General features: G+C 35.5%; 1 protein-coding gene across 1 annotated transcript in view; it reads left to right on the top strand.

Moving 5' to 3' along the window:
• CFAP47 (cilia and flagella associated protein 47) overlaps positions 1-22,081 on the top strand; it is a 329,354-nt gene that overhangs the window by 114,915 nt on the left and 192,358 nt on the right. Inside the window, exons 38-42 of the mRNA XM_075033536.1 lie at positions 6,318-6,468; positions 7,382-7,470; positions 9,005-9,091; positions 16,118-16,194; positions 17,076-17,221. Coding sequence (XP_074889637.1) covers positions 6,318-6,468; positions 7,382-7,470; positions 9,005-9,091; positions 16,118-16,194; positions 17,076-17,221 — 550 coding nt within the window. The remainder of the gene's footprint in view (positions 1-6,317; positions 6,469-7,381; positions 7,471-9,004; positions 9,092-16,117; positions 16,195-17,075; positions 17,222-22,081) is intronic.

Raw genomic sequence — 22,081 nt, 5'->3', positions numbered from 1 at the left:
ATTGAGCTGCTTGGAATTATATATAGCAGCAAACATTTGAAAAAATGCATAGAAATAAAAGCTTGTGGAAACACCAGTCATCCACTGGTGACCTCTGCAGAGTTTATAATGTAACCTTACTTGTAATCGTGGTCATTAAATGAAAAATAGGTTCTTTGTAATTAATAGTTTTCTTAATATTCTGCTGGAAGTGTTTGAGAACTCCAAGCATTGGTGGGTTGGGTGAGAGTCTTGTAGGTGCTTTATATTAGATCATAATATCATAGGTGGGTTTTGAAGTGGTAGTAACATGAATAATAAACCACCACCTCTGTTTAATTGATTATGTGTAGGCTTATGGCTATTAGTGCTGATTGATATTCAGTTGTGTAAGGTCAAAAAAATGGTAGAGGATTTGTAGGAGAGAATGTACTGCTTTCTTTGGAAAGAATGCCTTCAGAGAAACTCAGAAATTAGGTAAGCTTGTAACAGACTTCTAGAAAAAAAAAAAAAATATATTTATGGCCTAAATAAAAAGTGGGGGAGAATTTTCAGTGTATTCAGTAAGAAATTTGATGTGGGTGTATTAGTAAAACTTAATGGAGTTATTTTTTGATGGACATGACTATAACATGTTTAGGAATAAAAGATGTTAAAATAGCTAGAAAGTGGCACTTCGCATTAAAGTTATTTGTTCTACCTTTAGAAGTAAATAATCCATAAATATGGGATTGGAGGCAGATGAATCAATGTGTTAAAAATCACTAAAAATTAGGAAAGCCTACTTGCTATATCAGAGAACAGGAGTCCTATTTTAAAAACAGGAGTTATACTTTAAAAAAACTTTCTGAGTATCTGTAATGGTTCAGACAACTTAAGATCAGATATCTCTGCATCTTTGTTCCCCTGAATTGAAACTGTTCCTTAGAAATTTATGAATATTATATACAAATATGGCTATGGCTTCACCACTAGTTCATCTTTCATTGCAAGCTAGCTTGATACTAGCCAGCTTTTTTTCCCCTGAAACAACAGGTACTTTAGATAAACCAATGAACAAGAAGCAGTTAAAAATAGCAGCTATTGCCTTGTGAAGGCCTGCTGCAGGGCTCCAGTCAAGTTGTCAAGCTTGCTTTGCCAAAGTTTCAGGGTAAAAGGTCACAGGAAATATTAGCAGTTCAGAGAATATTCACTCAAGAGAGTTGAGGCAATTACAGCTGAAAAGATGAACCATAGCCTCAATAAGGAGGCTAAAGAAACTGAAACTTGTCAGTCTTCTGACTGGAGAGCTTGAAGACTTTAAGACAGACATGTCATGTATAGTGACTTGTCTCTAATTATCTGCCAAATATATATATTCCTATATTTAGAAGTAACTATAATTGGATTTAAGATGACTGCATGTCACTATAATCACTAATGAAGAATAACTGTGGCTGACTAATCCTGTTGGACCTGCTGGGTGAGCCCACTTAGCACAGAGGATTCTGTAGATGAAGGCCCAGTCTGAAAGAACTGTGTTTACTTTCCAGGAGAGATGAACTGCAGGAAACTGATAAGTTAAAGAGATCAGGGAAAAATTTGAGCAGAAAGGCAAAGGGTGATGAATTGAGTTACTTAAATATATCTAGGAAGCAGTGATGCAGCATTAGATAGAGATGCCAATGATTTTAAACTATTAATAATGGAGTGACAGAAATATGTTATATATGTCTGTCTGTATTTTCAAAGAAGCATGACAACGTATACTGTGGTCCATTGCTAGCTGGAGAAACTCATAAATGGCTGTGGTGGGGCAAACTTGGCTGGCTGCCGGACACCCACCCAGATGCTCTCTCACTCCCTCTCTTCAACAGGACAGGGGAGGAAGAATTGCTAAAAAAGTTTTGTGGGTTGAGAGATGGGGAGACTGCTTACCTTACCAGTGACCATCACAGGCAAAACAAGCTCGATTTAGGGGAAATTATTTTAACTGAAAATGAATTAAACCAGACTTTTGTAGTGAGAAACAAAGATAAAAATTAAAATGTCACCTCATCTCTTCCCCACCCTCTTCTCCCAGACTCAACTTCACTCCTCCATTCTGGAGTCCTCCATCTTGTCCCCCTGCCGCCCTGCCTGGCACAGGGGGTAATGGGGAGCAGGTGGCTGCGGTCACTTCATAACAATTCCTCTCTGCTTCTCCTTCCTCCTCGTGCTTTTCTCCTGCTCTGTGAGTCCTTCCGTTGGCAGCAGTCCTTCAGGAAAAATTGCTCCACCACGGGCTATCCACGGATCACAATTCCTTCAGGAAATACCCAACTGCTCTGGCATGGGGCCCTCCACAGGCTGCAGCGTGGATATCTGCTCTGGTGTGATCCTGTCCACGCGCTGCAGGGAAATATCTGCTCTGGCAGCTGGAGCGCCTCCTGTCCCTCTCCTTCTCTGACCCTGATGTTCCCACTGGTGTTTCTTACTCCTTTTCCTCGCTCCTCTGCCTTTCTGATATTTTTGACCTTTCTTAAATGCGCTTTCACAGAGGTGCCACCAGCTTGGCCGATGGGCTCGGCTGTGTCCTGCGGTGGGTCCATTATGTAGCAGCTCCTGGTCTCTTCTCACAGAGGCTGCCCCTAGAGCCCCCCGCTACCAACACCTTGCCACCTACACCCAATATCTGTCAAGAATGAATATTTTATATCAGTTGGCTGAGATGAAACTGGCTTCAATCCTAAGCAACTGAACACCAGGGAAATCTTCTGAAGACTATACTGTCATTCTGCTCTGGCTTTTGGGATGCATCAGAACATTCTCAGTGTAGCTTAGTGTCAGATCTTGCATATAATGTAATTAATCTTTGATCTGGGATTTCCACTCTCTGGGGCACTGCACTGTGCCATATAGACTTGCAGTTCACAACAGTAATAGCATAAAAGTCTCTAAGGTCTCTTAGGTGGTATAGATATGCCTATAAGTTACTCAGTCTGGGTATCTTAACAAGAGAAATTATGAAGATCAATATTTAAAAGCACCTTCCTGGGAAAGGGACTTGATTATCTGCAACCCATATAGAACAAAACTTTTTATAAGAACAACAGCTTGAAGCTGGAGTTGTACAAATTCAACCTGGAAGTAGTGAAGGTGATTAACTATAGAAGGTTTGCAAATCACAGAACATTGAGAATAGTGTGAGAAGTGACCTCAGAAAGTTATTTAATCCAGCCTTCAGCCTCAGATAATATGGGGAGCTTTCTCAGAAAAAATGCTTCTGCCAGATGGCAGTTATCAGAAGCAATTGAAGGATGATTGTGTTGCACATAATGGCCTACAATGTATAACTACTTCAGATTGTGTTATCTAGTAATTTCTGTTGGCCTTAAACTCTGCAAATTTGATCCCTCTGAACAACTTTTTATCTTTCTTTTCCTACACCGAAATATAACAAATAAAAGAGAGAGAATTTGATTGCTTGCTTTTTTGAAAGATGGTACATGCTGAGCTGATAAAAAAATTAAGAATCTTTGACCCCTACAGTATATCAACTGAAGTGGGTGTGGATGTAGCTAGTTATAATACTACGAGAATGAACAAGATTATAGAACAATTCCATGAGCTAAATTTTACCTCACTTTACATTGACCACAACACAGATGAATAGAGAAAAGAACTAAGCAACTTTGTGTTTTCTGTGATGCTGGCTTTGCCACAGAAGGCAACAGTTTGCAATTCAAATCAGATTTCTCTGCTGTTGTTCTCTGCTCTGCTGTTGGTGTTAGGAAGAACTTTATCCTAGGTGTTAAGCCTAGAGATCATGCTGGGTTAAATTACCTGTAGTCATCCTTTCTGCAGTTTAGTGAGTTTTTTTCAATTCTGCTATATCCTTTTTGAGGTAAAGAGGTGCAAACATTAATTGAGGTTTGAGCCCTTTGGATGCGGTCTGGTGGCCTAATGGTGATCTATGTTGTTGTCTATTCCTTTTCTAATTATTCCTCACACTTCTTTTGCTTTATTGGATGTTTCCCAGCACTGTGCTGATGTTTTCATGAAACTATTTGTCACAATTCCCAAGTTTTCAGTGGTGAGTTATATTGACTTGGAGGCCGTAATTTTATGTAAACACAGAACTGCTTTCCCCATGTGCTTCTCATTACGTCCATGTACACTGAATTTCCTTGTCATTTTGTTGTCTCATAAGGTCCTGCAATCTTTGCACTGTCAATCTTTGTCCTTACAACCTGGAGCAACTTAGAACATCAGTAAATTTCCTTACTTTCCAGTTGTCACAGACACTTGAGGTCTTCATTAATGGCCTTTCTGCATAGTAAGAAGTGACAGTGTTGACTCCTGCCAGTTAGATCTCATTGATTTAGATCTTGTTTACAGTGGATGCCATTTATACTTATCCTATTCTTTTATTCTTTATAATTGTTTCTACTACATTGCATGGGATAGATTTGAGGCTTAAAGGTCTGTTATTGTCCTGATATTCCCCCAATTTTTTTTTAAGATATTGGTGTTCCGTTTATCACCATCCAGTTCTCAGGTCCCAAGGTAGTTTTAAGTAAGAACACTATATATATATATATATATATATATAAAAATTTTTTTTCCCCCCTGGTCTATCATAAGAATGAGATAAAGGACCTCCCAGGAAGTTTCTTTGACAGCAGCTGTCATGCAGGGACAAATCCTGCCACTACTCCCATCAAAATAAATTTGTAGAACTTCTGCCATCATTGTGATTGCTCGGCTTACACGAAGAGATGTGTGCATTGAGTTCACTTGAAAAAGTAGCTGTTATTATGAAAGTTGTGAACCAAATGTAAATTAACATGATTCCATTGAAGACGTGGTACGCTGATTGCTATTACAAGTCCTCTACTTCACCACTTACTTGTGTAAGTATATATACATACAAAATAGGCATATTTCACATACCACTGTTAGCTGATTGCCTCTGCTTTAGAATTTCCAGTTGGCGGAAGACCAATAAATCACACATAATTTCCTTCTGCCTTCTATTTTAATTCTTTGCTATCAGGCTGCACAGTTCCTATAAATTTTTTAATGGGGAAGGCTGATTTGGGTTGGGGAGAGCTTCCTTTTCATTCAAGTATCTGCTATCTCTTCCAGAAAGACAACTAACAAACCTGCAGTTTATAAATATAACCTTTTCCTATATTTTAAGAATTCATTTGAAGTATTATTTAAGTAATATCAGCTTGAGTAAATTAAGAAAATTCAAGATATGTAGTATAGGTTATTTTCTTTCTGCCATCTCTTATACAGTTTGTTGGGGGGTAAGTTTTAATATTTCTTGAACTACATAGAATGGCATTACAATGAAAGTATAAACCAGTCAGCTGACTTTTGGTATGTATTTAGAGATATTCTACTTGCAAATCCAAAAATATAGGTATTTTTCTGTTTAGAGAAAGCGCTCTCTGCTCCGGTCATATGTGTGGATAGGCAGAATACATTTAAGTTGTAGTGTTCTCTTGCTTTTAGAACAATCCTACACACTATAATTTTTCTGACCTTCATGCTGTCTTAAGACATTAGTCTCAAAATCAGAGAGTGATTTTGAGAGCTTCAAGGTGTGAGCTTCAGCCATTAAACTTTTCTTTTTGATCTTGCTTAGTTGCAGGACCAAGGCAAATCAAGTGTAAACTTAACTCTTACCTAGTCTAAACTCTCCTTCCATGTGGCCTCCCTTTCTCCAGTTTTCCATCAGAGACTTGAGCCTTTGCTTGTATGAGAGGACTTTTTTTTCCCTACCTCTTAATTACTCAGCTTTACTAATTATTCTGAAGGTTTTTTTACTCATTTCTTTCATGATTAACAACAGCTAGATCTGCCTCACAACATGAATGACAGGATGTCTAACTATTTAACTCACAAAAACCTATTCAAATAGGGGAGCATAAGGTAAATCAGTTGTTAACTTAGGGTAATACTATAAGGAAAGAGAACTTCCTGTGTTCCTGTGTGAGGAAGAAAAATTAAGCTACATGCTGAGGTCATAAAAAACAATAAGGACTCAATATCGTTCTTTTTCTGTCTATATAGTTCCTTTATTAGAATATTTTAACATGCTCTTAGGCAGAAGATTGAACTACAACAAAGTATTTCAGAAGAAACAGATTACTTTCTTTTCTAGCCCCCTTCCATTACAAGGACTCTAAAATATGTTCCTGAAATGACATTTCTGAGTAATTTCTGAGTCACAGTTTTGTGCCTATTTAAATAATAATAATAGTAACAACAACAACAATATATAATTATTATATACAATAATATATAATAATAACAATCGTTATTTGAGAGATATATATATATATTTTTTCATTTTTTTCCCCTAGGAGACAAACAAGTATAACTGTGGAATTCACTAGTCGTTTTCTGCGCCCTGCTGAAGCAGTGTTGCTACTGATCTCAAAAAATGTGGGTGGAATAGATGGTGCCACACTGACATTCTCTCTGAAATCTGAAGTCAAGCATATTGAGCCTGCTGTAAGTTTATATATGTATGATTAACATTGTCAGAAAAATGTTGTTAATCTGTACATTGTATCAAACAAAAGTGAACTGAGGTAAGAATAAAAATGTGAGTTACCATCAGCATTAGCCTTTGACCTACAAATTTTCAGGTTTCCAATATTAGCCTATGTACATGCAAAAAAAACCCTAGAGGAATATTTAAGATCCTAAGGATATAAATCATACTTAAATCCTGAATAAATTTAAAATTTTTGCACTGATTGCTCTAAAAATAAATCTGGAGCCCTTTCAGCATATGAATGCTTTTGGAAATTCCATTGTGGAGGTGGTGATATGCTTCAGCCTAGTGATTTCAGCAAACTTTTGTTAGACATTGCTAGGTTTGTTTGTGCTTTTTAACTTTAGACAGTGTAGATTTAAGATATATCCCAGAAATACTCAGAGCAGAGATAGGCATGTGTTCCAGCATTTGCTATCAAACATTCGTTGAGCAGATCTGGATAGATCCTCTTCTGAACTTAGATGGTGTTTATGCGATTCTTTTTTTTTTTTTTTTCATGACTCTCTTTATACCATAGCAATAGACACTGATGTTAGAAAGGAAGGTTGGGGCAAGAGAAAAAAAATAGAGGGCACATAACGATAAGAAGGAAAAAAGATGATAGCTTGTTTCTTGGCCTTGTGCTATCATTTGGAAGAGCATTTAAAATGTGGTGAAGTTTAATGCATGTTTAAAAAGAAAGGCTTTAACTGTTCTTTGCTGGCAACAAAGCCTAGCATTTAAATTATGTTAATTTTGTAATCACCAGTGGTCAAACACATAGTTCTAGTCTTCTTTGAAATATTTTCCTATTTGTTTATGTATTATACATGAATGTAGTTTCACAACTTTTTCATATTGATAAAAATTTTTGTTCTCTTTTAGGATATATTAGAATGCAAATCTCCATGTTATGAGCTGAAGAAAGTTATCCTAAATGTTACTAATCCCTTCAGAACTGATGGCATATTCAGGTAGACAATGCTGTAAATACAGATCTTTAATGATCATGCTGTTTTATCAACCTTTTTTCCATAATTTTCTTCTTCTCCTTAAAAATGTAAAACCTTGAGGTTAAATTATAGACATTTACATTACCAAAATTGTTACAAACACTATGAAGTGGAAGCTATCATAATGGATAAAGAAGATAAATAAGCCTTAATTGAAATCCATCTCAGTGTAAGCAATAAAGCTAGAGCTTTAATCAAATGGAGTTCATCAACCTTGCTTGTATTTTTGTGTTTGGCTAAGGTCCAGCAGAATTCCAAAGAGAAACAAACCATGTTAATTAATAGTTGGTTATTTTTTCCCCAATCTGCTTTATCCTGCTGTTTAAATTTTTAAGCATGCAAAAGAAAAAAACATGCATTTGCCTTGAGGCTCACATCACTATCAGTTAATCTAATTTTTCATTTGTATTCATCGTAGCTGTAACAACTGCAGAATTATAAATGTTGCTTTCCTTAATACAAAAGACATAGAGTACTGTGCCCCTTTAAAATCTATTTATGTGATCTGACTCCATATTCTGTCTTTTAGTCTATAGAGCTAAGCATTGGTTCATGTCCTTCATTTATTTACAAGAACCATTTTCCATAATATTTTTAGCTTGTTTCACTGATCTGTCTAATATATGGTGCATAGGCTGCAAATTAAATTTCTCTTTTCCCCATGGAATGGGTTTGGTATAGACACCTGTAACAGGATTATTTTAAATGCTCCAGCAATGTGCTCTGGCATAAGCCTCATATGTGGGAATCATATGAATTTATTTAGCTTCTGGCTTTTTTTAAAGTCCTTGAGGTGGTCAGTGAGGCTGCCTGTGATCAGTTCTATGATGTGGATGGCTCTCAGAATAGATTAAAGGCAATGAAGTAATGTAGTTTTACATATATCATTCAAAAGCTACTTGACAACTACTTGAAGTAATTATCAATTTGGGCAACATTTGAACCAGTAATCAAAAATAAAAGATCCTTTGTATCAAGTTTCCAGTGTTTTGAACCATCTAGGGTTCCATCAGGACGTGCATTGCTTAGTTGCAAATAACATTAGGAAGTGCACTTGTGATACCAAGGAAGTAGCTCTTTTACAGCAAACTAGGCTGAAAAACTTAACACTAGGTGTATAATACGGTATGATTTAAGAAAAGGACAAATTAAATATATAAGTGCCTCTCTGAACTCGTGTCAAATATATAGCAAATGTCAGATAACCCTTGAATAAGTGTCTCAGGATTTTGCATGCTTATGTGAGCTTTAAAAATTACATGGCCTAAGTTATGCAAAATGTTTTAAGTTATTAAATAAGGAAGAATTAATAATTATTAAATAAGTATTTTTAAAAATCTGTTTAAAAATTTTTTTACACTACTTTAAAAATATTTCCAATTGAAAATAATAAGCTTCTTTACCAAGCCTTTGTTTAAAAGTTAGAATAAACTGAGTTTTGTCTTCATTCTGCAAGTGAAAAATGCAGTGATTATGTGTACTTGCCATACTCCAGGGTCATTTTGCTGGAATCCACAAGTTATTTAATGCAGCCAGAGCAAGTGTATCAAGCTAGGCAAGTAAAACAAGAGCAAACGTTCAGGTAAGTTCTAAATGGCAATTGCTAATTATAATATCTTGAATTATACAATTGTATTGACATTACATCTTCGTGTATAGTTGTATGCATACCCGTTGTAAAACATTACAGGTTAAAATATTGTAGAATTATGTAACTTTTTAAAAAACACTTGACAGATAACTTACTCAAACTGTGGAGAAAAGATAAATATAGTGTAAAAGATAAAAATGCTTGTAATGTGCAGTTTGGAAAAAGTGTTAGAGAAACTAGGATTGAAAGGTGAACTATTGATGCTGGGACAGGGGCAACTGGTGACTTAGGTGACTGAAATGCTGAAAACTAGTTCCAGTTCACTGCAACAGGATTAGTTCTGATTCTTGGAATGAAGAAGGTAGAGATATTTGAAGGTGCAACAGTAAGGTCAAGTTTTTATTTATAAATAGGTAGTCTATAGAATTCTAATTGTACCTCAGTGTAAAATGTTACAGGTTCAGTAGGCTCCTGGAGATGCAAGGGGTTAATAGTGCAGATATATTGATATAAGTTAATTTAATTTTGTGTCTAGACATCATTACTTAGCTGAACATGGACAGATTTTCTAACATAGGAAATCTGGAAGGAGTAGGAGAGTTCAAAGTAAGCATGGTAAAGATAATAAACTGGCAAACAGTAAAAAACAGAGAGCAACTGGAATGGCAGTCAAGGAGAGATATAACAAAAAGATCTATGCTTAAGACATAGTCTGAAAGAAGACTTTCTATCTTCACTGTCTTTAATTGTTAGACAGTAAGATAAATACCAATAAGCTCAGATGAACAGTCAGCAATCTTTGCGGGCAGGGAAAAGGTGAAATGTAAATCAGAATCGCTGATAATCAAGGTTAAAGAAGAGAGAATCGAAAAAGTTTGAGAACTAAAGTTTGCGGCACTCACCAGAAGTGGCCCAGCATAGAGAAAGAGCTCCTACAATTATCTAAAACAATGTTTGGAACTTGCCAGATATTAAAAATTGCACTGTTTTAATAAATGACAGTTTAATAACTCTATTTTTCAGTCATAGATTTGAAAGTGTTAATTCTTTTTGATGATAGATTTTGCATTCACATATTAGGCAGTTTATTTATAGAGATCCATTTCTCTAATCTTCTGTCACTTCAGCCATGTTTTATAATTATTTATTCATAGAGCAGTGTTTATAATAATCAGTTGGAATTGGATAGTAGCTAAAAAAAACCCAACAGAAGTAAAAAGTCAGCTTAGGCGAAAGATAACCAAAGTGTAACCCATCAGGTTTCCTCTCATAGAGGCAGGATCTAGCTTTGAAAATACACTATCAGCAGCCCTTTCACAATACATGTGCAAAAATACTCCGGCCCAGAACTACTACCAAGAAAGAATACTATAGCTTCCAGAACACTATTACATAGACATGCTAGGTGGAGGCATTCATTCTGTCTCTCCTTTCTGTTCTGTCTGGGCTGTACTGATTGCCAGTGTCCTGTGCGCTCGGTGCACTTACAGCTAAGCTACACTTGTCAGGTGTGCTACAATAGATGAACCTCCAGTCATTAATGATAGTTTTGAAATGTGCAGCCAACATCAGCAGAATGATTTTCGTACATAACCTGCAGATGTGTTTAGCGAGGCCTGTATCCAAGGGAAAATAGCCATGGCTATTTCATGTAATATATGTTAGAAAAAAGAGTCTGGTTGTAACTACCAGTTAGTCTGATAAGATCTCCAGACTCTCAGCTACTAACCGAATGTTGGACTGATTTGATGGGACGCTACTTCTGTTCATTCAACTCTGAAAATTTGACTTATTCAATGTATAGTTCACCCCAGTGAAGAAATGTGGTCTCAATTTGTAATGTATTTCCATGTAATATGCTTATTATGTTATTTTTTCATGCAGCTTTTGAGCAATTTGTTATTTTTACAGTGATTCTTCTGCTGTAGTCTGTTTTTGCAATCATGACTTGGCATTGTGATTCAAAGATAAAGCATTGAAAGAGATGACGTTTTATATAAAATTTGTGGTTTTGTATTTTTATGTGAGATACTTATTTGTAAGTACGGAATAAATAGTATGTTGTACTCGCATACCTCAGAGATCACTTTCCTTTCTGAAAAATGGTCTTTAAGTATAGGTATTAAAATGAATCTCCAGGGTAACATATTCTGAGAATTTTACAAGTCCATTTATTTAAGGTTGTGATTTTTTCTTAGCCCACCAAGATTAACTATTTATTTTAAGAGAGACCCAATAGCTGTCAAATACTGTATGTAATAATTGTTTGCTATAAGCTGGTTCATCAAATTTTACTGCTAGGGGAGAATGACTTTTATGTGTGGATAATATTAAACCTGAGTCTAGAGCTGAAACTCACAGTATTCTTTTGAGATACATTACAGTATAGTTTTCAGCATCTATGACCTCTCTATTTTTGTAAATTAGACAAAACTCTTCTTCCTTAAATGTAACTGCACAGTCTTAATTCCTGTCAACAATGGTAGAAATTATTTGTAAAGAAGGATAGAAAAAGTCATATCAAGAAAATATGATGGTAAGAAGCACAGTTTGCTTTGGGGGGATGGGAATAAGCAAAGATTTTGTTGTAAGTTGTTTTTTCGAGTGTATCTGTTCTTTTCAAATACACTTGAAAAGCGATATTGTAATGAGCAGAGTTAAGGTGTTTAGGTTAAGATTCATCCCCTTCACTGCTTTCTCAGACAAATCCTTGATTGCATTAGGTTCCTTGTGAATGATTAACTGCACTGTTAGTGAAGATAGATCATTCCTGTAGCCTTGGTGTAAAAGAGGTACAGAGGGAAAAGCTTTGCTGTTCCTGGGCTTTCTTATCCCCTCTTTTCAGAGCTATAACCTTGTGGAAATGAACCTTGTATGTGAACTAAATTAACTCAAACAAGAAGGGAATTATTTTTAGTAGAAATTGCTTGAAGAGCTTCTCTTACAAGCTTTGATGCTTCCTAGCAAGATCATGAACAACATACAATTAACATGGGGATTTTACACCCCTAATTCCTCACTGCGTGGTATAAATTCCCCAATACTTACTCAATGAGCCAAGAGTAAAATTAACTGTACAGAAAATAATGGAAAATTATGTTTATATTTATTCTGTGAGCACAAACATTGTAAAGAATGTGTACAAAAGTAAATTTCAGGTGACTTTTTTTGTATAATAATTCTTGTGAAGAAAAAAAAAGAGAAAAACAAAAAAATCTAAGGAATATTTTAGAGAAAAGCTATTTTAGGTAATTAATTTCCACTCCAATATTAAAAAGACAATGATTTTGAGAATCGCAAGCGTAAGATGCCAAATTCAGTCTGTTTGGAAATCAGCACCGTAAGGAAGAGAAATGATTTACACCAGGTAGAGATAGTGGCAACACCAGCCTCCTCTTTTTAGCCATGAAATATGGAAATGTCCCACTATGTTGTACTTTTTCTTAAATAATTGTGCTCTGTTTCCTTTAAGAAAAAATCATGGCTCACAAGTTTTAAATAATTTGTGTACTATTGATTTGTTGCAGTTCATGAATCCCTGGTATACAGAATTGTGGGATTCCAATGGGATTTTTCTAATGGTTTCAATCTGGATCTTGCACTTACTAGATTGAATTTGGATCACTCTTAACATTTATTAGGGTTAGTGTAAAATGCATGTTTTACTTAAGAAAAAGGATGCCTTATCTTAACAAAAGAAGTAGATTTCCTATTAAATTTCTTAAACATATTGCTGTCCTGGGCCTTGGTTAGGTTAGATAACATTGTATTAAGTCACCCCAGTTTTATATGTGTTGTGATGTGGTTTTTACTATTACAGTGTGGCTGTCTGACTTTAAAAAGTCTGAACAAACAAACAAATATGAACTTGCATGTTATTTTTAAGTTTGAATTTAAAAAAATTAGATTTGTATTTAAAAATCTATAGGGAAAATATTCAGGAAGCTGTCTTTGAATATTTTATATATTTATAATAAATTAAAGATTAAAACATTTATCTGTCCCTTGTGAGTTATAAATACTCATGAGTAGCTGGTAGAAGGATGCCAAATCAATCCACTGTATTGTCCAGTGTATACGTCATAATTTGAAATCCCAGTGCATAGTAAGATTACTTAAGTATCTTAGAGACTACGAAAATGTATGTGATTCGAAGTGAAATAGTGAACAGAAATATCTGTTTCAAATACCTACTATAGAAAATTGCATTTAGTGGTAAACTTTTCTAAATTATTTAGAGAAATTTTTGTTGTTGAGGTGTAGTAGTACAAAACCCCAAACATTACTGTTTTACATTCCAAATGGAAAGTATGAGATATCTTTTAAAGCTAATGATATGTCGTAGTACATAGGAGTTATTCAAATGGTTGACTTGCAGATTATAAAATTTAGTCTCCATAATTGTTAATATTCTATGGAGTAACTACTCTCCACATTTAAGAATATTTATAAATGAAATATAAAAAATAAGGTTAAAAGTATCTCTTGTTAATGCTCTATTGACTTTACTGTCTAGGAAGAGTTAAATATAGGACTTTATAAAGCAATGAGCCTCTCATTTCATTTACTATTGAAAAAGCAAACTTCCAAGTGATGAACTTCTAGTGCATTTCCAGCTAAGATCCACAGTTTACTTTATTTGTAAAAATACAATTTATTAAGTAGACAAAGAAGGGAAAAGAGGAATAATTCATTGCAATCACAATATGTTACATTTAAAATAATATTCCCCACAGGTAAAATTTTCAAATTTAGATGGTGAAATACTAATGTCTCTGAGGCCAGGTTTCTGCAGTTGCACCGAACAATATGTAACAACAACAACAGAAATAAAACTGTTAACATTTTAATTGGAAAAACTGAAATGAGCTAACATTTCAACGGTGGTGTATTTCAGGAAATGAAAGCAATTAAGGTCTGAACCTTCTTTAGGATTTGGTAATGTCGCCCCTACAAAGATGCAGACTTCTGTTGAAATCAGTGGAGCCCTGCACAGGAGTTGGCTTTCTTGTATTTCTCCAGGCCTAAGCAAGGAAACAAAAAGGGGATTTGTTAGCTTTATTTGACATTTGTTGAACTGACGTTGGAGAATTTTTATTGTACCCCTTGAGTCAAATTAAACACACATTTGTGCTTAAATATAAAGAATTAAGGAACAAATGCAGCGGGCAGAGACCTACCGCCATGAGTGGTTCTACAAGAGGTCCGCAAAGATGTGACATGAGCTGATGCCTTCTATACACTTTCCCTGGCACCGATCCTGTGAGTGTCAGCATCAGGTTCCTTAACCGGGTGTTTGGCTCATCCCCCAGCCTGTTTACTGCAAGTGGCTCCTGAGCACTTGCATTCCATGAACCATTCCATGAACCATACCAGACAACGCTGCATCATTTCTTACCTTTTCAGCAAGGGAAACTTCATGACCTCAGAGGGAATCGTTCTGTCCTTGGCGTTCCTGCTTCCAAACTGTTGGACCTTCTTGCCCTCCGTGCCAGATTGTTCCTTGGTCCTGAATTATCATTGCTGAGCAGTGAAAATTTGAATTTCCCCTTCACTGGACAGAGTTCCTTTCCAGATGGTATCAGAAACAGAGTTTGAATTTAGAGTAGAGTTTAAACCATGAATTCTGACTCTGGAATAATGACTAGTAATGACTAGTGGTATATCCAAGGTTTCCAGTAAGCCAAAGCCATAGGCTAGAATCTTCATTTACTAGATAGTTCTCATTTTTTCATATATGACCTGTTGGTATGTTTTCTAATTAAGCTAATAAATGTAAAATGTTTGCCTAAAAGTGTGCATCACACACACACACACACACAATCTGATATTCTGTAACATACAAGTATATAGCCTCGAATTACAATTAATGTTTAAAAAAATTCTAACTTTAAATGTCTTATTTTTATTGTTTCTAAATGTTAATGTTGTATTAAGGTACTTTGACCACTAGGTAGGAAGATAAAAGTGAATAGATTCAGTTAGCTCTCAGGATAGTACCTGGATAAGGTAATCGGGTTAACATGCATAAAGCAGAATGCTTCTCTCTTCTTTAAAAAGAGGAGACTGTTGGGCTAGAAAGAAGGTAGAGAGAGCTAGAGAAAAAATTCGGGGCTTAAAAAAAAGTTTCGGTAAGAGGAGATCTAGTCTCTGAAGTGTGTTGTGATAAGGGGCAAGGGAAGACTGTTACTTTTGCAAATCAGTTTCTGTAAGAAGCAGCGGTCTAAAGACATGTCCACAAGGTCTGTGAATATAAGTCCTAGAGTGAGCACAGTGTATCTGAACTGAATCTGGTTTGCAGAAATTTAGATGTATTTCTATAGAGTACTTTTTGGGGGAAAAATTGGAAAGACTGAGCGGAAGACAACTGAAGAGCATCAGAGGAATGCAAGGCTTTGCCACTTCATGATGTACCAGGGAACAATTCTTTGCATATCCCCATAAAATATTGAAATGATAGAGAAGAATCGGGACTGAAGTGAGACACTGGAACAGGTTTCCCAGAGAAGTTGTGGCTGCCCCATCCCTGGCAGTGTTCCAGGCCAGGTTGGATGGGGCTTGGAGCAACCTGGTCTAGTGGAAGGTGTCCCTGCCCATGGCAGGGGGGGTGGAACTAGGTGATCTTTAAGGTCCCTTCCAACCCAAACCATTCTGTGATTCTATGAGTCTAAGTCCCCCCAAAGTGTTTTTGGGCAGGAGTACTTTTGACTGACAAAATATGATTATATTTTTTTTAAAATGGAATTTTGCTTATATGAGTATTGCAGATATATTATACTGGTTAATTGAAGGGAGAGTGTTCTGGCTTTGCTGTAAATACGACTACTAACTTAAGTGGAAGATGTGGTATTTAACATTATGGGTAGGTAGATGGTTCCAAAATGTGGTGGGTTTTGTTCTTTCTTGAAAACTTTGCTTTTCTGGTATTTATTCCTAAAAAGGGGGACGAAGCTATCTGTTAGTAATAGAAATGTCCAGCTTTGGAGTATTGCTTTCGTTTTTATTTTTTCCTTTTAGTTCTGAAAATAACATATTAAATTTTAAAAATGATGCACTGCCTGAAGATCCAAATGAAGAGAACAGCTTAAATGGCTGTGAGTACCTCTATACAATACCTCTTGTGTCACTCCAGTAGGAACTAGATTATCTACATAAGCAAGATTTTGACGTCTAACATATGTTCAGTAATTACTGTTTATGGGTATGCTCAGTAACTATTATTTATAGGATAGTATATCTTCTTACATATTTAATTTAGTGAAATGATTTCTAAGGTTTCACTATAGTCCTAATGATTTTACAGTTTAAAAAAAAATAAAATTCTGTTTTTCTTGTTTTAAGGGCCTGTGGGCTGGCTTCATCGGAGTCTGATGTGGAGCCTTTGCAGCTTACCCGATTTATTTTTTAAAATACTCATCAACAGGGACTGTGCATTTTTTGCTCATATGTCCTGTGAAATGTCAGTCAACAGTTCTGTTAAAACGTATGAATGTAGAACTACAGCCTTTTTTGAGACTGTTGCAAGTCCACTTGAGCAAAATTTGTAGGTTGGCCTTAGGAATTAATTTTGTCCTCTTGGAAAATATTGTTGTGTTTCTGTGAGGTCATATTGAAAGCAGATTTCTAATCTGAATAATCTAGCCCTTCTAGATATATTGATTATCTCATATTGTTTCTGAGATGTACTTAACCAACTAATACACAGTTCATAAAAATAAAAACTATGTTTTGATTCAGTGCACAGAGTAAGAACGCAAGTAGTTAGCAAAATGTGTTTAAATAATACAGCATGCAATATTGCAGCACATTTACACAAGTGTAACCGTAAATAGTTGTTACTGATTACAAGTGTGCCTTAAATACTGATTACTACAGGAGACTGTATACAGTATCCTTATATTTAAACTCAGGCGGCTACATTATTTTACAACCCATGCTGTTGTATCTAAACAACCATTTAAACTTATTTTAACAGCTGACCAATCCAGCCTCCTGAATGAGTTCTTCAGTCCAATGGAAAAACTGTTCTTGGAGGGGAGAAGTTCTGCAGGTTTAGATATTCACTTCCTTCCCTTCAATCTGGAAAAACGTTACTGCACTGTCATTCTGATTAATGAACTGGTAAGAATAGAAAGTATGTTCTGTGAGTGGTTTTCGTGTGATGGCCTAGTCAGTTAAGAATCAGGATATGTTTGCCAATTATGTGTGAATAGGGCAAATGAATGTACAAATTGGTTATGTGCACATTTTAAGGTAATGTTTTTGCATGCATATGCAATTATACAGATGTGATCTATGTGCTAACTTTTGGAAAAGAAACACTTTTCTCTTTCTTTTTTTTTTGGTTAAGACACAGTATTCCTATAAATCATGGAGGAAAATGTTGCTTAAGAAGTTGGTCAGAGATTTACACAAGATTATAGGCTTCAGCTAAGAAATTTAAACCAAAGTTTACTGCCGTTTTATCTCCACATAATTAGAATTATATGAAATGCTGCAAGTTACTTTTCACTGTCAAATCATTACAAATAAAAGTAATACTGCAAGGAATGTTACTTTGGTGGCTTTTCTGGGCAACTCAGCTTCAATACAAATATGGAATTTAAATAATTTGTTTTGATGTGGGAGCAAGAATAATGCTTTTGGATGAGACATAGGCAGGGAAAGGATAAAATCTTTACTATACTTCTCCCTGTATTTATCACTGTATCTAAGATATGCTGTCAAAGTAAAATAAGAAATTATTTTCCTTGCTCTGTGTCTTTTTAATTTTTCTGCCAATTCAAATTCCATTCAGTCCTTGTCGCCAATGCAGGTAAAACTTTTGAACAGATTATACACAAATACTGACTCCATTACCTTTCAGTTTCTCTTGACTCATGTAGCCTGGGTTTTGCCATATATACTTAACTGAAATGGATTTCATCAAATTACCAAGACCTGGTTTTGACCAACTTTCAGATCTTAAAATTTGCACTCCAGCTTCTTTGGCATTCCTGTAATCCTTTATCTCAGTGGTCACAGTCTTCTTATTTACAATCTTCTTTTTTTCTGTGTCTTTAGTCCATCTTTTCACCTCTTTAACCTCTCTGCTGTGTTTTGTCTCTAGCTGTCAATGTTTTTCAACACCCTGTTGTTTTTCTAATCTTCTTTTATGTGTGTTTGATCTCAAGGCTTACATTCTGCTGCTTACTTTCATAATACTACCTCTGTGTTTCAGCTTTCCCTCTGTGCAATCACATGTATCTGCCACTCTCTCTGCCATGTTTTCATGATTCGTAACAATACATCCAAAACTAAATGACTTATTCTTTTTCTCCTGCACGTTCTCAGCTTTCATATTTTTCATTACTATAGGACAAGAGGCGGACAAGAGGCTTCTGCTAGTGTTTAGTGTTTGCATGTTTGCTGTTTGTTTTTATTGTTTAACCAGGACTTTGGCTATGCCACCTGGCCAACCTAATTTTTTCCTTGCTTTTAAAGGAAAATAAGACTAATGCAATGATGCCCAAGCCTGTCTATCTGACCCTGTTCAATATTTGAAACAGCTAGCCAATATTTAAGAAAGCAAGCCATGTAGCTGGAAGTCTTAAGGAGTATACAGTTTACTTACGTTTCTTGAAAATTAGCAGAGAGTTAGAAGAGGGATAATCTGTCAAATTTTACAGTGAGACAGTGAGCTCATGTGTTACTGACACTAGGGAATCACCTACAACGAGGCTGTATAAATGTCCCCATGTCAGAGGACAGCAATCTTTGTGGATGGTTCAATGAAAAATCAATCCAGTGCTCAGCATCGTTCAAAAAGACAAATTATTAGCAAAGAAATAGACATCAAAATGTGAAACCTCAGTATACCTTTCTAAAGAGCCATGGTGTTCACACATCTTGAATATTGTGTGCAGTTCTAGTTACCCCAGCAAACAATATAATAAGGATAGGGGAAAGAAAGAGAGAGAAACAAGAATGATCAGAAGGATGAAACAGTTTCTTTATAGAGACAGATACTTAAAAAAAAAATAATCCTGTAATTAAAAAAGAGATTGTTAAGGGACATGACAGGTACATGAGATTATGAATATTTTGCAGACAGTTGACAGAGTAACTGTGGCAGGGTATACAACCTGAACCAAATGAAGCACTTTTTCATATACAGTGTTTAACTTATGTAACTCGGCTATCATAGGACAATTTGGATGCTAAAACTGTTAACTAGTTCAGAAGAAATCAGACAAACTCATGAAGGTTAGGTCCATCATTTTTATTCAATGAAATGTCTGGATGCAGTCTCTAGACAAGGAAGACCCTAACCTACTGGTTTCTGGGAGCAAATCTGAAAAGAATCTTCTTTTCCTTGCTATGATTTTATACTCTTTCTTCAAACCTCTTCTATTGGCATTTCCCCTGTTTGTTTCATTAGAAGCAGAAGTGTATACCCTGACTGAGAAGAGGCGGCTCATGCTACATTAGGTATAGAGCCTGAAAACTAAATAATTTAATGAAGAGAAGGGAAATGGAGACACGTTAATGGGAGGAAAGCAAATCTAAGAGATGTGGTCAGAGCTATGGGACAGTTATACTTCAGGTGAAAAGGGAAAGGAACGTTTCTGACAGCTGCAGTGTTGCCTCCAGTGGTGATGTAGAAAACCTAAATTTAGAAACCTAGCTAGTCACTATTCTTAACAAAGAACTAGTTGACCTTATCATAGGAGGAAGCATTAATGCCTCAGAGAAGCCACTGTTATGTCCTGTATGGTAACTATTTCTGGAACACTTGGTCCTTTCAGCTTAGCTGAGTAGGTGGGATATAATTAAAGGCTGCTGAAAGTGCAAAATTTTTGATACATCGCACCACAGGCTAGAGAAATTAAGTACCATCCACATAATTGCATTATTTGTAAGAAAATGTGGTGAATCTCCTAGGGAAAGATGAAACTGCAAGATAGCTAGTGTGATTTTAGAGCTGTATAGTAATGGCAGAGGAAGAAGCTGGCTTGCTTAAATATTGTGTATATGGCTGCAATATTTCAATCATGCCATTATCTAATTGACAAACAGGTGTAGCTACCATGCTGTATGACAATCAAATGGCTTCATACAATGATGAGACTTGTATCATTCAAATATGGGCTTGTGATGTATATAAGCTAATAAATAATTTAATTTAGCATTTCTGTAATTTCTTCCTACCTACCTTTCCTACCCTTTCTGATGAATGGACCAAAATAGTATCAGAGTAAGACTACTTCTTCATTACAATCAATGAAGAAGGTATTGAGATTCAAATCACTAGTTAGACTTGTATCTGACTAGGAATCCTACCTTCATTGCATCAGCTATATATCTGTAATAAAAGCAAGAAGATACATTGATTCAAGTTTGTTGGCCTACTCAAATATGCTGCTTAAACTGTTTTGAAAGTATCTGTATGTTAACTTTTCTAAGGTTTGAAATGACAGCACAAGTTGCTTATAACATTTGTCAAGGATTTGTTTCGATATTTCTTTGTTTTTTAAGAAAAATTGAAATTGACATTCTTCAAATTCTTAGCATAGGTGTTTTCAGAGAAGAAATTATATATTGGTTAACATAACTGGGTTGCTTTTTCTCTGTATCTTTGTTTCTGGGAGCTACTTTAAATGTGAACAACCTGTGATTCCAATGATAATGATTTATTAAGTCAGAGTTTAAGAGTGTCAGTCCAGACTTTCACAGCTAAATGCCGAATATAAAATTATATGGTTTATTAAGAGAATGCTTTACTATCTGTTGTTCTTAATTACTATCTTGTGTGGAGAACTGCAAATTCCTAGTAGCTATACATTCTTTTGAAATATCAGTTAGCAATGGGATTAGATAAATAGCTAATGGTAGTTCAACAGCTATTTTATTAACTATTTTTATTATCAGTAAACCCTACAAAATGTTGATGCTATCCTGTTTGCAGCTGATGGAAAATGGAAATATGAAGCATTAAAACCATGGGGATGCTAGCTAAACTCTCAAAATACAGTAAAATACCCATTCTGTTCCAAAGCGTCAGGAAAAAACCTCAGCAGAAAGAAAACCGGATTTGCATTCTGTGGAGATCAAAAAGCAAGAATTCTTCAAAGCAAAGAGGGAAATAGGGAAGTTTGTTCCTACCTATAACCATATTGATGTCAGCAATGACAAGAAAAGTAATTGATAGTTGAATGGCATCCTAGCAACCAGTGCCTTCATGAAATTAGTTGTATATGCTGTGAGCTTGTTAATGGTCCTTATGGAGCGAAATCACTGTGTCAAACAGGAATAATTCCTGTTTAAATTGGTTCCCAGGAGTGGCTATTAGTTTGTGTGTGGGAAACCAATTTTGCTGTAGGTTTCTTTAATCCTTCTCAAGGAAGATTTATCAGAACGCTTGAATCAAGGAAGGGGAGAAAATGCCATCACAACTGAATAGCTTTCCTTCTGCTGGGTCAGATACATAATTGCAATGCTTTCAGCCTTATCTGACGAAACTATGAATAAAGGTAAAATAAAAAGCAGGCTTGTCTTATGTTATTGACCAATATTAAAGGGAAAACATTGCATTGGTTGGCAGATGGACTAAATTATATAAATAAATTATTTCCTTCATATCTGGAATGAAGAATAAAAGACAGAATATGCATCTTTAGGGCAGAGCTTTACAGAATGTGGTTTATGGAAATAAAAAGATGACCTTCTGTGCAAATTATATCAGTTGTTGCAGCAGTGCTTGGTCCTTTACCTTGCAATCAGTAGAAGCTAAAGTTGTCCAAAAAAGTTTGTGGTAAACAAAGAGAAGTTATCAAAGCAATAGTTATATATATCTATTAAATCTCCTGCCTAGTTCAGATAGATATATAGGTACATAATTGAGACATCTTTTAGTTTCAGGATGTTCTGATTGTGGTCTTTATACTTTGGAGTACTTTTAGTGCGTTTTCTTTTTTTAAAAAATACTTTTCTGTCTTTCAT

Source organism: Buteo buteo, chromosome 8 (assembly GCF_964188355.1).
Source record: "Buteo buteo chromosome 8, bButBut1.hap1.1, whole genome shotgun sequence".
In the NCBI taxonomy this organism is placed as follows: domain Eukaryota; kingdom Metazoa; phylum Chordata; class Aves; order Accipitriformes; family Accipitridae; genus Buteo; species Buteo buteo.
This window is presented reverse-complemented; position numbering and strand designations above follow the sequence as displayed.